The sequence below is a fragment of the Hemicordylus capensis genome, chromosome 2 (genome assembly GCF_027244095.1).
Source record: "Hemicordylus capensis ecotype Gifberg chromosome 2, rHemCap1.1.pri, whole genome shotgun sequence".
Taxonomy (NCBI): domain Eukaryota; kingdom Metazoa; phylum Chordata; class Lepidosauria; order Squamata; family Cordylidae; genus Hemicordylus; species Hemicordylus capensis.
The window spans coordinates 35,003,158-35,019,018 of NC_069658.1; the positions used below are offsets into that span (position 1 = coordinate 35,003,158).

Below are 15,861 nucleotides of genomic sequence, written 5' to 3' on the forward strand. Positions count from 1 at the left end.
ATATATATTTTTAATTTTAATTTTTTTTTATTTTTAATATTTATGCATGGTTTTATATATAACATAATGCATGCAAGGATCATGACATTGCACCCAAATGTCACAATGGAAATGGCAAGTCTGAAAAACGGGCTGGTGAAAGAAAATGAAGGTCAAACTCAGTGTTATCAGACCCCCATTATGAATCAGACATCATGTTTCTAAACTTTTTCTTGTGTGATCAATTTTCCCCATATGTTTGGGGATATTGTATATTTCTCAAAAAAAGTAGTAACATATACACCCAGGGACAAGAGAAATCCAAAATATTTCTGTACCACAAATATGTGATCTTCAGAGTTTTTAAATTTATGCCACCATTTCACATTGAGATGTTGTTGTAGATATGCGCTAGCTAGAAAACGGTCAGCAAGATATACACTAAACATGCACTGTGTCAGCCAGGAATTGTATTACCTATGCTACTAATTGCTTCTTCAGTAAGAGTGGGATGCCACACAGACCACAAGACAAAAAGAAAAATGTGTTCTTTTTTCATCAGTCATAAAAAAGCAATACACGGATTCATTTTGCCTCTTACTGACAGCTGAAAATAGGGGACTGCCAAAATGTCTTGGTATATAGAAGAAATAAGTTACAGAACTGATTTGTGTATTTGAATTTCCAGCCATCTTTACAGTAGATTGTGAGCCCTTTGCCAGCAGAGACCCATCTCTCTTGTGTAAACTAGAACAAGCTGTAAATGACAACAGCAGTTTAAATATAGTCAATACAAGGCTTGACAAATCCCAGGTGCCAGGGACCCATGGCACCTAGATCAGATATTCAGAGGTAGAGTTATTTAACAAAACTGTTATTTGTCCCAGGGAGCCCTATTTCTGTTTTAAGTATGTTACCTGTAAAGGGGTATGTTACCTGTAAAGTGAAGACCATTTACCCTCCCCATCACAACATCCGTCAATGCCTGTTCTGGATGGGGTCACACTTCCCCAGAAGGAACAGGCACGCAGTCTGGGGGTACTTCTGGATCCAAGCCTCTCCCTGGTCTCCCAGGTTGAGGCAGTGGCCAGAAGTGCCTTCTATCAGCTTGTTGATAGGTTGATACGCCAGCTGCATCTGTTTGAGATACACAACCTCAAAACAGTGGTACATCTGCTGGTAATCTCCAGACTGGATTACTGCAATGTGAGGCTGCCCCTGTATGTAGTCCGGAAACTACTGTACAGTTGATCCAGAATGCGGCAGCCAGGTTGGTCTCCAGGACATCGCGAAGAGACTATATAACTCCTGTATTGTAGGAGCTACACTGGCTGCCTATATGTTTCCGGGCAAAATACAAGGTGCTGGTTATAACCTATAAAGCCCTAAACAGCTTGGGCCCTGGGAAGTGAAGAGAACGTCTTCTTCATCATGAACCCCACCGCCTACTGAGATCATCTGGAGAGGTCCATCTGCAGCTGCCACCAGCTCATCTGGTGGCCACTCAGGGACAGGCCTTCTCTGTTGCTCCCCCGAGGCTTTGGAATGCGCTCCCTAGTGAAATAAGACCCTCCCCATCTCTGACAGCTTTTTAAAAGTCTTTAAAGATGCATCTGTTCACCCAGGCATTTAATTAATATTGATTTGATGGTTTTAATGCTGTTTTAAAATGTTGTTTTAAAATTTTTAAGTTGTAATGTTTTAAACTTTTTGTTTTTGTTTTGACTAATGTTTTACTTTCTGTTTTTATTTTGTTGTAAACTGCCCAGAGTCATAAGTTTTGGGCGGTATAAAAATATGTAAAATAATAATAATAAGTCTGATAATTTTCTCAAGTGCCCAACCTCTAGTTCCTAAGTGCAAAGTAAATTTGCCAAGACCTGAATTAATAATTTTTAGTAGTGGCCTAACAACAATGCTCCTACTATTATGCTCTTGTTATTTTATTTTTATGAATCAGATGTTTTCAATACAAGATTATAAAACTGAACTTTTAACTACATTTAGACAGGAACGTTCATAACTACTAACCATTATGCCACATTTTTAAAAGTTTGGTTTTACTTACTTGCAGGGTTTTAGTTTAATTACATGTTACAATTAACCAATGTCTCTATCAAACAAGCATTGAAGAAGATGTGGTAACTATAACACTACGGAGATCCCCCCCAACAGCCCATCAATTTTCCAATAAAGGCTATAGTTAACTTTCAGCATGACAAAGTTTATTATAAGAAGTTCAGAGATTATGTTAGTAGGGAAGCCAAAACACACAATGGAGATTATATAACTTCAGCTTGGATTCTTATTCAACACAATGAATTTACACTGTTGCTGGGTTTTGACCTTTGGCAAATACAAAAATAATTGTGTGTTTCAACTAAAAACAAAACAAACATGAATATGAAAGGGGTTCTTACTTCATTAAGAAGATACATATTTAACTGTACAGTACCTTTGTGTATAATCAGACTAGTAAATCTACTGAGAAGATGGGGCATTCCCCACCCACCAAGGAAAGCTTGTATTTGTAGCTTTCCAAGGGGGCAGGAAAAACAAGTAGAAGCAAGACTGCAACTTGTCTCTAGTTTCTCATCAAAGATAGTTTATTGCTCTTGGCAGATTTTTTTTTTTTAAATACACAGATAAGGTTATTAAAAGGGCCTGGCTCTCTTGTACTACATTCAGCTTGTAGGAAATCTTTATGATCTAGGTTAATTTTTTTCTTCTTGTATGAAAGGGAGGCATGTAGAAAAATTAGGGCTTTTAGGGCAAAACACTATCTAGGCTTGTAAAAAAAGCAAGACTGAACTGCTTCAGCTCAGTGTTCGTATTTTCAAGATATGGCCAAAGGGAGATTTATCCCATGACATTCTAGATCCTAGAAACCTATCTCATCTCTGTTTAATACTATTCACTAGAACCTACCATAGGCCTACATGGGTGGGAGGGGGAGTTGCCCTCCCCCAGATTCATGGCCAGATTAATATGAAGCAGCAGCTGCTTTTACTTATTTGAACATATAGTTTAACCTGCTCGCAGAAAAATCCTGCAGACCACCCCTGCATCCCACCTACCCACAATAAGTTTTACATTAATTTAATGGATATTTTAATGAAGAATCCCTGTAGTCTCCCTGATCTACTAATATAATGCAGAAATAAGATCATTTGGATTCAGGCGATTGTGTGTTCCCATTTGGTTTTCTTCTCAATGTTGTGTTTCTAGTAAATCCATTCCTTGATCCAGGCCAGGTTCTAGTTTTTAGTTCAGTCCTCAACTGGAGGTGGGGCAAACAACAAGCAGCAGAGGAATAGAAAGCAATCTGCACTTGCCTTTCTGTAACCAAGACTTATTTCATTAAGCTATTAATATTATTTCACTGCCTGGTCCTTATGTGCCACAACTCTTTCCTCTGGATTCTACACTCAGAATACATCTGATCATCTCTTCTTTTTTTCCTGCTTAAGAAAACAACACCATTCTTGCAGTATATATACAGCATGGAAGTACCACAGCTCACTAGCACAGTGCATGGTGTGTCCATCTAGGTCCCATGTTTCAGATTCAAACTTGAGCAAAAAGAAGAATGATACTGTAGGTCTTGGAAAAACTCAGTCCTGAAACCCAGTGTTTAAGGCACACCATTAATCAAGGCTGACAATATCAAAGATGGGATCACCCATCAGAAAGAAATCCTCTTGTATTCTTGATTAAAATCAGTATTTTAACAATCTGCTCCTGCAGCAATCTAAGCCAGTAAATCTCATTTCAGTGCAGTTAAGATCAGATTGGTCTGATGCACAGGGTCGGCTTGCATGGTGAAGACTGGCTCCATGAACTGTCCCAACCATCTTGAAGACACTTCATTCATTTGAACAACATAATCCCATTCAACCAATGCAACTCCAGCAACCTGCTGCTTTTCCATTACTGCAGCAGCTAAATACATGCTGCAATCGCAGTAACTGTAACCATGGATAGGCTGATTTGCTCATTGCACTCTACATAATTATGGGAAAGCATAAGCACATAGCCAGCTCTGAATACATCATGCTGAGCTGATTTTTCACTGCACAAACTAAGCAATATGAGTTTATCCAAGAAAAATCTTATATTTAAAATCTGTTTATTAAGCAGCTGAGAGGCACCATCACAGAAACAAAGTGAAGGAAGACCATCAAAACTATTACATAAATCAGCGATGAACATAACATAAATCACATCAGTAATGAATCTATGGCTTGTTGCCCAGTCTTAGAAAAGGCACAGGTAATATAGAGACATGTTTTTGCACAACAAAGGGCCTGGCTTTTGTGCAATGCTTCTTTGGGGGTCCAATTTCTTCTATTTAAGCAGAGAAGTGGGAAAACCTACCCCTACAAAAAATCAGATCAAAACAGCCCTCCCTAAATACACGATTAGGGCGCATGATAAAGTAAATGAAAGATAATAGAATAAACCTATAGGTATGAAGATAAGGCACCAAATACTTTATTTTGTGGTTATCCTTCACAAAATATTACAACTAGATAGATGAGCACTCAAACTTGGATTTATTTTTTGCATTTATAACTGAGGTGACACCCACAAATTTCTTCATGAGAAATTCCCCCTCCCCTCTCAAATAGTAGGCAGAGTAATTATCTCTGTTAAAGGATACGATAGGTCATTATACAACTAGTTTCAATGGAATACTGCATTAATTTATGAAATACTGCAAAATCAATGGCTCCTAGCTAAAAGTCATGGCAGACATGACCATCATTCTCATAGTCAGGGTTCCCCGAGCTGTCAGACCTTGAGACTGAATTGTGTGTATGGAGGGGGACTTAGTTAAGATTCCTTCAGAAAAAGCTCAGTAACCAGCCAACAGTTTCAGTGCTGGACCATTTTCAAGTTTCAGTTACTTACAGTTTACTGCAGTTTTCTGCAAGGAGTTTACATGCGAGCATGAAAGAGAAACAAACATTTGCACTCACAAGATGTTTCAAGGTAAACATTCACGACTGCCAGGCATCTTCAAGTGATGCTTTATCAAAGTCTTAGAACAAGCAATACAGAACTAAATCGTTATGCTAAGGCTGTCATTACCCACCTCAAAGCTTTGGAATGCTGCAGGACTCAAAGAAAGAACAAATAAGCAATATGTGTATTCAGGAAGCCAGCATGTGATTGTATTTCTCCCATCCTGAAGTTTTAAAAAGCTAATTAATACTCAGCAGAGTTCAAACTGGAACCTGCACATGATAACATTAAGTGAGGAACATGTTGTTAACAATAATATTTATGTTCCAAACTCCAGCTAGAGGACTCCTCTTGTAAAATATCCTATTAAAAGAATTTCATAACTAAAAATACATATAACAAATCTATACCCCTACAAGTTTTCAGCTTACTTTTCCCGAAACACTGCTCTACACAATAGCTCGCTATACACAGCTTTAAGGTTTGGCATTATGTTCTCAAACTGTGCTGCTTCAAAAACTGAACTCCAAAAAAATCTCATAGGCAGTATGGCTGGATGAAACCAATTGGTGAGCCCTCTGTTTTTGCAGACTATAACTGCCCTCCTGCTTGCTGGTATTGTCCCCAGAAAGGCCAAAACGCACCCACCTCTTTAAAAGGTTCTCCCCGCAGCAATATTATGCTTCACTCCTTATTGAGAACAAGTGAAATTTTTCTGCTGATCTGCAGGGACCAAGATCTAGCAGCATTCTGGGAAGAATACCATGAGGCTGCTCAGAACCAGCCACGGTGGTTCTGAATATATATCACAACTGCAATAGTAGTATCCTATTTGTGTATTGGTATGGCTGATGGTCCTGGTGTAGAAAACCATTTTAACCTCATGCTGAGGAGAGTGACTCCTACAGACCCCTGTGTGGTCTCACAACCATCCCTACTGGCAATGGATGTACAAAGGGCAGGTTGGAGTTGCCAGTGGTACAGAGTGCCAAAGGAATACTGAACACATACCCAGCCTCCTATCAAATGCAACCTGTTCCCAAAGGGCACACGCATCCAGCTGGTGTAGTACAGTGGCTAAACATGCAAGCTGGAAGTCCCCACTCCTCAGCCATGAGTTCAGGAGGTGACCTTTTGTTAAGATACCATTCTCAATCCCGGCTTGCTGCATGCAAAAAAAACCAATACTGACCTGCCTTATAGGGACGCTGCAAAACAGTTGCTGAGATATAGATACATGAAGCACTAAAATACTTGTTGAATGGTCAAAGTGTTTAGTAGTATCAGGTCATTTCCACCCCTACGTTCCATTTGCATCTTTAGAAGCCAATATTCTGAAGAGCAATGTCTGCTGGATTTATAAGCAACATAGACTGTTTCACTTTCTAGCCAGTTTGGCAAAATGAAGAATGAATTGGATTTGGACCATGGATTTGGCCATGCGCCCTGTTTCTGTGCAAAGTTTACTACTTGTAAAGGGGATAAAAAGAAGCCCATTTACCCTCTTCCCTCACAATATCCATCACGATGCCTGGCAATTTTGTTAAGGGTCCAGTGTCTAGCTCCTAAATTTTGGGGCTGGCTTCTGATCAGTGCCTGACCTAAGTTAAGACCAGAGACAGACATCAAACCTCAAGAAGTGTGCTCTGGATGGGAAAGATACACAGATATCCAATTCCAGGCAATATATACCATCAGGTACCAAGCCTTGAACCGCTTGTAAATTCACACAGATCCAATCTTTAGCAACACCTTTATTTAGAATTAAGTCCCATCTACCTCAGTTGTGCTTACTATCTTATTATCAAACAAGACGTTTAGAGAGAGGAAAACCACCACCAGTCTACCCATCCCAGAACTGCAGGCTGCAATGACACGAGAGACTTTGAAAATCTGGCAGCCGGATCCTGCACATACATCCGCAAAGTCAGTCCCATTGTGTTCAACGGTATTTACTCCCATGTAAGCTGGCACAGGATTGTGCACAGCGAGGGGATTTGGGATCCTAATCAGAAGGGTCTCTCTAAAAAGCTTATTTTTCTTTGAGGGGGAGAAGAGGACAAAGCGGGGGGAAGATCTAATTCAAAATTAATAAGGTGGCCATTCTTCCACATGACCTTGTCAATAAGTCAACTTGTAATAGTGCCGATGGCTTGTCCTAGGCTGGCATCTGCTTAGCTAAGTGACACCCAGCAATTTGGAAGACGACAACAGAGGGCATGTCAGCAGTGGTGAAGCAAACTGGGCTGCAGTCCTGGAACTAAGTAGCCCCTGAATAAAGGAGGCGGCATCAAGGGGGCATGCATGGCCAAATCAAGCATTATGTGCTACCTTTTCCATGGTCTTCCAGGAGAGGAGGGAGCATTCCTGCCCAGCCACCTCTTCCACAAGGCCCCAGCTGGAAACAAGGGACGGGGAGTGTCTCTCCCAGCTCTCTTCTACTCCTCCCTAGGTGTTCAAAGGCAGCTCTCTTCTCTGCTCCATCTGTTCTCTACCTCACCCCACACCTGCTCACTACCTCCCCCTTTCCATCCCACAATACTGAGCATTTGCAACAGTGTGAGTAATCATGATGATGGAGCTGCCACGGGCACAGCAGAAATGATCCCAAGCAATCAGAGCAACAAAGCCAACACTTACTGTAACATCCGGTCCCACTGTCAAAAGGGGTAAGCTGACCACTACATCAGCCACCACTTTCCTCCCTGAATGGCCCATCTCAGAATAGTGGTCGATTACCACAATTGACATTTTATGGCTATCCTCATTCTAGAGTGCATAATAATTTCACACTGGGTTCTGACACCCTGGCTGAACAGAGACTGTAACCTACAGCATATCCAACACGCCTCTGCTGCTATGCATTAAAGGAAGATTGCCAGTGGCAGACAAAGTCTCTTAAGGAAGGCTTGTCTACCATTATTAAGTGGATCCAATATCCACTGCTAAAGCTAACCACCCCAGACACTCTCCTGCAATTTTGTGCATGTAAGGATTTGGGCTGGGATGTGGCTGTAGAAAAACTGAATTGAAATGATCCACAATTTGTGGCCACTGCCATGGACAGTCATGCCTTAGACATAACATAAACCTACCACATTTTCTGAAGCAAGTGAAGATATTGACCAGAATGACAACCACTTCAGTCACTTAACTTCTTTGAAACAAAGAAGGAAAGTCCAACATTGCTACTGACTTTCAATATTCTGATTTAGATGAAGGTGATGTCCCTGAGTAAAGTTATGAATTGGATACTCTTAGTACAAATCAAGCAGTGAAGAAAATAAGATTTTTCTAAATTGCAATTTGTCAGTATACCTAATAGGTATACTACATTTTTAAAAAATGAGCCAGTACTCCACCTCTTGGATGGTGTGGAAATGAATGTGGAAGACAGATTTTTCACGAACTGCATGCACTCTGCCCTCTTCACGAACTACATGCACTCTGCCTTCTTCCTTGAATCACATAGCAAAAAAGAAGGGGGGGGGACTCCCTTCTGACAGTAAATTTCACGTTCCTTAATTATACTTAATTTTGGCTTTGCAGGGAAAGTTTATATGAGTGAGCTACAGACAAAAAACAGAGATGGCGCAGTCACCATGAAGCAGCATTCCACGGAAACCTTCACTTTACAGCAAAACTGTTGGTTGAAATCTACACTGAACACCACATTTTTATAGAGAATTTGATGCCTAAAATTTTTTATACTTAACATTTCTCTGCTGGAGCAGCTGGAGCAGCAGCTTGAATGTGTGAGGGAAATTATTTGTCACCCATTTTTTCAAGATGTCGGTCAAAGCTCGAGTCATTAATGATCAGGACTTTTATTTATTTATTTATTTATTACATTTATAAACCGCCCCATTCAGAGGCTCTTTAAAAAGACATAAGAACACCAAATTCAAACAGTGCTAAACAATATAAAAACAATTCAAAAACAATTAAAGCCATTTAAAACCAATTAAAATGCTTTTTAAAAACACCACCGCTTTTTAAAAACACCACCACCACTGAAGGTCAGGCCAAACTAATAAGTTTTTAGGGCTCTCTTAAAGACCAACAGCGAGCCTAAACTGCGGATATCTGCCGGGAGTGCATTCCATAGACCAGGAGCAGCTAGAGAAAAGGCACGGTTCCGAGTACCCACCAGATGTACCGGTGGTAACTGGAGACGGACCTCTCCCGATGACCTCAACGAGTGATGGGGATCATTCTGAAGAAGGCGCTCTCTGAGGTAATCCAGACCCAATCTGGCTGCTGCATTTTGAAATAACTGAAGTTTCCGAACTACGTACAAAGGTAGCCCCACGTAGAATACATTGCAGTAGTCGAGCCTGGAGGTTACCAGCTGATGCAAGCACTGTTTTGAGATTGTTCTCTTCAAGGAATGGACGCAGCTGTCAAATAAGCCGAAGCTGATAGAAAGTGCTCCTGGCCATAGCCTCTACTTGAGATACCATGGTGAGATCTGGATCCAAGAGCACTCCCAAGCTGCATACCTGTTCCTTTTGGGGGAGTGTAACTCCATCCAGCGCAGGAAGATCTAACTCATCCCTTAAATTCCAATCCCCCACAATGAGCACCTCCATCTTGCTTGGATTCAGCTTCAATTTGTTACCCCTCATCCAGCCCATTACTGCCTGTAGGCAGGCATTTAGGAAGTGAATGCCATTTGATGATGATGATGATGATGATGATAACAAGAAATCGATTTGTGTGTCATCAGCATACTGATAGCACCCTGCACCAAATCTTCTGATGACCTCACCCATCAGTTTCATGTAAATATTAAAAAGCATTGGTGACAAAATGGAGCCCTGAGGGACCCTATATAATAGCTCCCATTTTAAAGAGGAACTGTCACCAAGCTCTACCATCTGGAATCTGCCTGAGAGATAGGAGCGGAACCACTGCAAAGCAGTGCCTCTAATCCCCAATTCCCCCAGGCGATCCAGAAGGACACCAGGGTCAATGGTACCAAAAGCCGCCAAGAGATCCAGAAAAACCAGTAGAGTCACACTCCCTCTATCGATTCCCCAGTAAAGGTCATCCATCAGGCCAACCAAGGTAGACTCAACCCCATAGCCCACTTTAAAGCCAGTTTGAAATGGGTCTAGATAATCGATTTCCTCCAAAACTGCCTGGAGAAGGTTAGCCACCACTCTCTCAATCACCTTGCCCAACCATGAGAGATTGGGGACCAGCCTATAACTATCCATCACTGAGGGATCTACAGAAGGCTTCTTAAGAAGTGGTCTAATAATTGCCTCCTTCAAACAAGGAGGCATCCTAGCCTCCCTCAGCAATGAGTTAATGATATTAACTAAGCCACCCACCAACAATCTCCCTGCTAGATAGAAGCAGCCAAGTTGGGCAAGGATCCAGAGAACAAGTGGTAGGCTGCACCGCCCCAAGCAGCTTGTCCACATCATCAGGCATCACAGATTGAAACTGATCCAATCTAGTACTGCAAGAGGTATTGCTGGACACCACCTTAATAGACTCTGCAGAAGCAGTGGAGTCCAAGTCGGCCTGAATACAGGAGATTTTGTCCGCAAAGAACCCATTAAAAGCATTGCAGCAGAAAAAAGTCCCAGAAATTGGTTTGAATTGGAAGGAGCCTGAATCAAACTCCTCATAACCCGGGACAGCTCTGCCGGACGCAAACCCTCAGAAGCAATGCATGCAGACCAGAAATTTTTTTTGCCACACGCACCACCTCTACATAAACCTTCAAATGGGCTCTATGCTGTGTCCTGTCACATTCAAGCCGAGTTCTCCTCCATTTGTACTCCAGGCACCTACCTTGCTGCTTCAGACCCCATAACTCCTCTGTATACCAAGGGGCCACTTTTAAAGCAGATCAGAAGGGACACTTATGTAGGAGCAATCGTGTCTACTGCCCTGGTGAGTTCCCTGTTCCAGGTTCCCACTAGGGAATCGACAGAATCATTGGCAGGACCAACATCAAAACCCTCCAAGGCTTTTTGGAATTCTACTGGATCCAACAGCCATCTCGGGTGGACCATCTTAATAGGTCCTCCACCCCTGCAGGGCTGGGTTGTGGCTGTGAAACCAACCTTAACCAGGTAGTGGTGCATCCATGACAATGGGGAAACCACAGGATCCCACACCCATGGAACACCCCCCTGATCCGAACAAGAGACCAAATCAAGTGTTTGGGTTGTTACTTACAACCGTGTCCTCAACATAGTGGTCCCTCGACTTACGAAGTTAATCCGTTCCGAACGCACATTCGTAGGTCGAAATTTTCATAAGTCGAAAAGCGCACCACGGAGGTCTGGAAACATTCGTAAGTCAAGGAAACCGCATCTAAAAATTCGTAAGTCGAGGAAGCCGCATCTAAACCGGCAACGACTTCCGGTCATTTCTGTCGTTCTTAAGTCGAAAACTTCGGATGTCGAGTAGTTCGTAAGTCGAGGGACCACTGTATGTGCCGATTTTCAAAACTTCGGGATTCCCCCCCACACACAAAAAAAAAATTGAGCTAAAATGGCTGGATTATAGGTACACCTAATTCTGCATGCAATCAGGCTGTTAGAAGCAATTATGAATAATCCACACAATACCCATGAACAATATCAAGTAAAGTGAGAATTATGCAAGAAGATCTCTCAAGTCTCAGAGGAAAAGGATGCTAGCTGAAAGATTGCCAACTAAGTTAGAGGTCACATCCAGTGTTCCCTCTAACAGGGATTCCCAGAAATTGTTAACTACAACTCCCATAATCCCTAAGCAAAAGCCATTGCAGCTGGGGATTCTGGGAGTTGTAGTCAACAACATCTGGGAATCCCTGTTAGAGGGAACACTGGCCACATCCCAGTTTTCTTAGTGATGTTTCTGGCAAAAGGGAGATGAAAAGACATTGCACTTCAACTAACTCAAGGCAACAATGTAATCTGTTTATATTTATATAGGAATATCATAAAAATGTTCAAATTATGACAATCAATTGAAACAACAAGCACAGAATTAGAAATCACATTCTGCAGGAATTAGTCAATAAAGACTTAAACTAAGGAAAACAGATCAGAAATTACATTAGTCTCTGCACTCTGTTCGTCCAGACTCTTGCCTTCCCTTTTATACCTGTCAAAACAGATGGCCTGCCCAAACACTGTCACTTCAAAGTTCTAATCTCACATTTCATAAGAGATGTCACAAATATAATAAGCACCATCCTGTGGACCAATTATAGAAGATGTGAATTTCTGAATGGACAAGGATACAATCTATGGGGGGAAAGAAACAGGAGCAGGTAATAAACACACATTAAAAGCAAACTTGTCTTATTGTCAAAATGTGAGGAGTTTGCTTCAGGCTGCATGCTGCGCAGAGAAAGAGGGCCAAGGAACAAAAGTACAAGAAGTCAAGATGGACAAGATTAAGAGCATTTATAAGTTTCATGTGTACATGAATGGATTTCAAAGTCAATAGCTCTTCTCAGAATTCTGGAGCAATCATGCAGCTCAATGCTTACTCCACATATGCAGGAGAGCCAGTTTTATCTGAATACATGTTTCCAGAAAATTGCTTAAGAAAGCTCCAGGCTCCCAAGGAGTTACAGCATGATATGTTCTTAGAACATTCAAGTTCATTACAGGTGGCCTCGTTATTTGCAGGGGTTCCGCTCCCGCTAATTTCAACGGATAATGAAACTGCAAATAAAGAGACCTTAGCCCTAGGGAGGTTAGGTTTCTTGAGCTTTAAACACTGCTAAAAAAAACCAGGGAGGGGGTAGAAAAGCATCATAGCTTGTTCTACAGGTCTCAAGGAATGCCCCCAAATCCTCTTATTTTTCAGGTTTCTTTTAAAAATAAACAAGAGCCACAAAATGGCTCTGCACTTCAAAATGGTGGCCAGAAATGACATCAGAAATCATTTCCGACCACAGGAACTGCGGATAGGCAAAAAGTGCCTATATTCCATGCTACAGATTTAAAAAACGGGTCTCTAAGACCAATCCGTGGATACATGAAACCACGATCTGCAAAACCGCAGATAACAAGGGTATCCTGTACTGGTGGCCTAAACTAAACTATTAAGAAGAGATGTACCACCCTGTTTAAAATAGCAAAGGTATTTTCTCTTCCAATCATATCTCTCCCAAATCTAACATTTTATTTTTAAGACAGCAAGCTATTTTTCAGTCTAAGTAGTTCAGTCAATAAACTGAGAAAATTATTTAGATCACATACTTCTCCCATTTAAAATACAACACTTTGTGTCTCCAATGAACTTGCCTGAACTGTGAGGGATTTTCCACCGGGCCAATAAGAACATGCCCCATCTCAAAACAAACCAGAGGAAAAAAGTCTTGTCAGTTCCCAATAAGGGAATTAAGCTATTCTTACCAAGAGATATTCAAAGGTCAGGTTATTATACAGGTAGTGTTTATGATTCTGACATCTGAGAAATCAAATCCTGGAATCACAGTTGTTGTAACACGGGAGTTTCCCAGGTGCAACCAGGACAATCTGCACATCACAAGACTACATTTCTCCATGCATCCCAACACTCCTATTTTTGTGATGCATGCAGAAATATAGTCTTCTGTGATGCTGCCCAAACTTTAAACTTTAAACTCTTAAGTCTGTCTCCACACACAAAGATATTGCTGCTCCATGGAGGAGGTGTGAGCTGTGTTGTGCCATAAGAGCAACATTTTATGACTACACAGCTTGTCATTTTATTTACTTTACTAACTTGCAAGCAACCACTAAGGGGCAACGTGCATTTTGAAAGGCTAAAAGAAATGGAAAGAGCACGCAACTTACAAGCATAAAAGAACACCACTGATTTGTCCAGAAACTAGGGGTGTGCATGGACTGCATGTGGTGATTCAGTCCAAATTTGGAATGAACTAACGCTCCACGAACTCGTTCGTTGGACCAACCGGCTGGGCTTGGTCAAAGTGACGAACCAGTGCAAACTGGTTTGATTGTGAACCGGTCCATGCACACCCCTACCAGGACCATCATCAAACACACAGAAAGAACACCCAACACCACATACTGGATCACATGTGTTTCCTTACCATTACTTAGGCAAACTCCATTTCAGTTTACATCGTGAAAGTTGATCACAAGCAGACATGTTACAGTATCAAGTTCTGATTCCACATGTAAAAACAATCCAGATGTGTACTTGCTAATGCTTTCATGAACCTAAAAGCTCCTTCAACCTTGCAGCAAACACCTGTGATACAATCTTTTTGTACAAATAAAGGCAACACTCATTAAATGCTAAGTGTTACAGCTGAATACCAAATGACTTCAGCACAGAACTACTCAAACCCACGATTTCAGTTTAGTGCATTCAAGCGTCCCCTTTGTTTATGCATTTAGGGGGCAACCAGTGACCGAGGTCACAACTTTAGAGGTCTAATAGCCAAATGAGTAGGACTACAGTGCACTTTAGAAAAACTACTCTGGTTTATTGGCCTTTAATAGTTCTGAAAGTCTGATAAAGCCTGGAGATTGAGGAATGCCATTTTCTAATCAAGAGCTCATGCAAGGAACATTTGGGAAAGGCTCTTTCCCGTTCCCTTACCATTATAGAATAAGCTCTCCAAGATAATTTGCAAGCCTCCTGTTGCAAGGTTCTTTGCTCATACCTGTCATAAACAAATACTCAAGTTTCATTTACTCAGAAAACATAAGCATTCACTACTATATAAAACCCTTAAGCTGCAGTCACAATGAAGCCATTATAAAAAAACACGAACACAGAGGCACACTAGTGGATTTAAAAGACAGTAATAATGCATTGGAGGAAGGGGGGTTTCATTCACTTGACATCGAGTACCTACCAGATAATCCATGAACTGGGATCACAACTGGGATTAGGCGTTAATAGGTCTCAAGAGAAGCCTGCTCTTATCAAGCAGGGTGAAGAGGGCTGGAGTCAGACAGAGGCGGCTAGAGAAGCGAGTCCTGTGCTCTCAGCGACTGGAAGCTTTCGTGGAAGGAAAATCACAGGGACGCCCAGAAGTATGGAGCTGCTGTTGCTGGCAGGGAGCTTTCCCGGTAAAGGAGGCGGGGGTCTTGGCCAGGCTCGCACCGGGTGGATGGGCAAAGAATGGATCTCCGAGACTGTCGCTGAAGCGCTGCTCGTTCTCCCCGCACGCAGCAGGTACACGCGCCTCTGGACTCTCTTGCAAGCAAGGACCCGGCAACGGTGGCAGCCGCCCGGCTCTTACAGCCGCCAGACCCCAAAGAGAGGCGCAGACAGAAAGCCCAGCCCAGCCAGGCGCCCGAGCAACCCGCAGAGCCCGATGTTTCAGGAACAGGGAGAGTTTCCCCTGTAGCGTCACTGTCAGCTGATCACACACGTGAGCCAGGAGAGACTCTTAAAGGGGCCCTGCACACTCTTCTCGGCCAGCCTTCTCTTCTCTTCTCTGTAGGTAGGAGTAAAGCGGGGTGCAGGGCCAATGGCGGGAAAACTCCAGTGGGACATTCTGGATGGAGAAGAAGTAGGAGGACGGCACGGCAGACGGGTGTAGACCATGCAGCTGGGGGGTCACAGGAGGAGGAGTGTCGGCGGCAATAGAGCTGATGATCTCCTTGGAAGAAATGGATAGGTGGGTTACAACAATGCAATGGGAGCAGCAGCACTGGTAGTAAAGGAGGTGCGGGATGGCGGGGAGGCAGGAAAGGGTGGCAGATTGCAAAGGCAAGGTATCTCGACCCTGAAATGCCAGCGGTTGCTTGCATTTGGAAGAAGGAGCAGCACGACACAAGGAGAGAAAGTGGAGAAACATTCGGTTGGAATAGACTGGGGGGACGCCGTACGTTTTGGAAGGGGTATCTGGAAAGAGAAGCTGCGGTGAGGCGGGCTGGGGATAGAGAAGGAAGACGTGAGAGGCTACGGCGCGAAGAAAGCTGTCGC

General features: G+C 42.5%; 1 protein-coding gene across 1 annotated transcript in view; it reads right to left on the reverse strand.

The window, feature by feature from the left end:
• Positions 1-15,330, reverse strand: part of ARL15 (ADP ribosylation factor like GTPase 15) — a 232,166-nt gene extending 216,836 nt beyond the window's left edge. Inside the window, exon 1 of the mRNA XM_053295706.1 lies at positions 14,783-15,330. Coding sequence (XP_053151681.1) covers positions 14,783-14,794 — 12 coding nt within the window. The 5' untranslated portion in view covers positions 14,795-15,330. The remainder of the gene's footprint in view (positions 1-14,782) is intronic.
• Between the last annotated feature and the right edge of the window lie 531 nt (positions 15,331-15,861).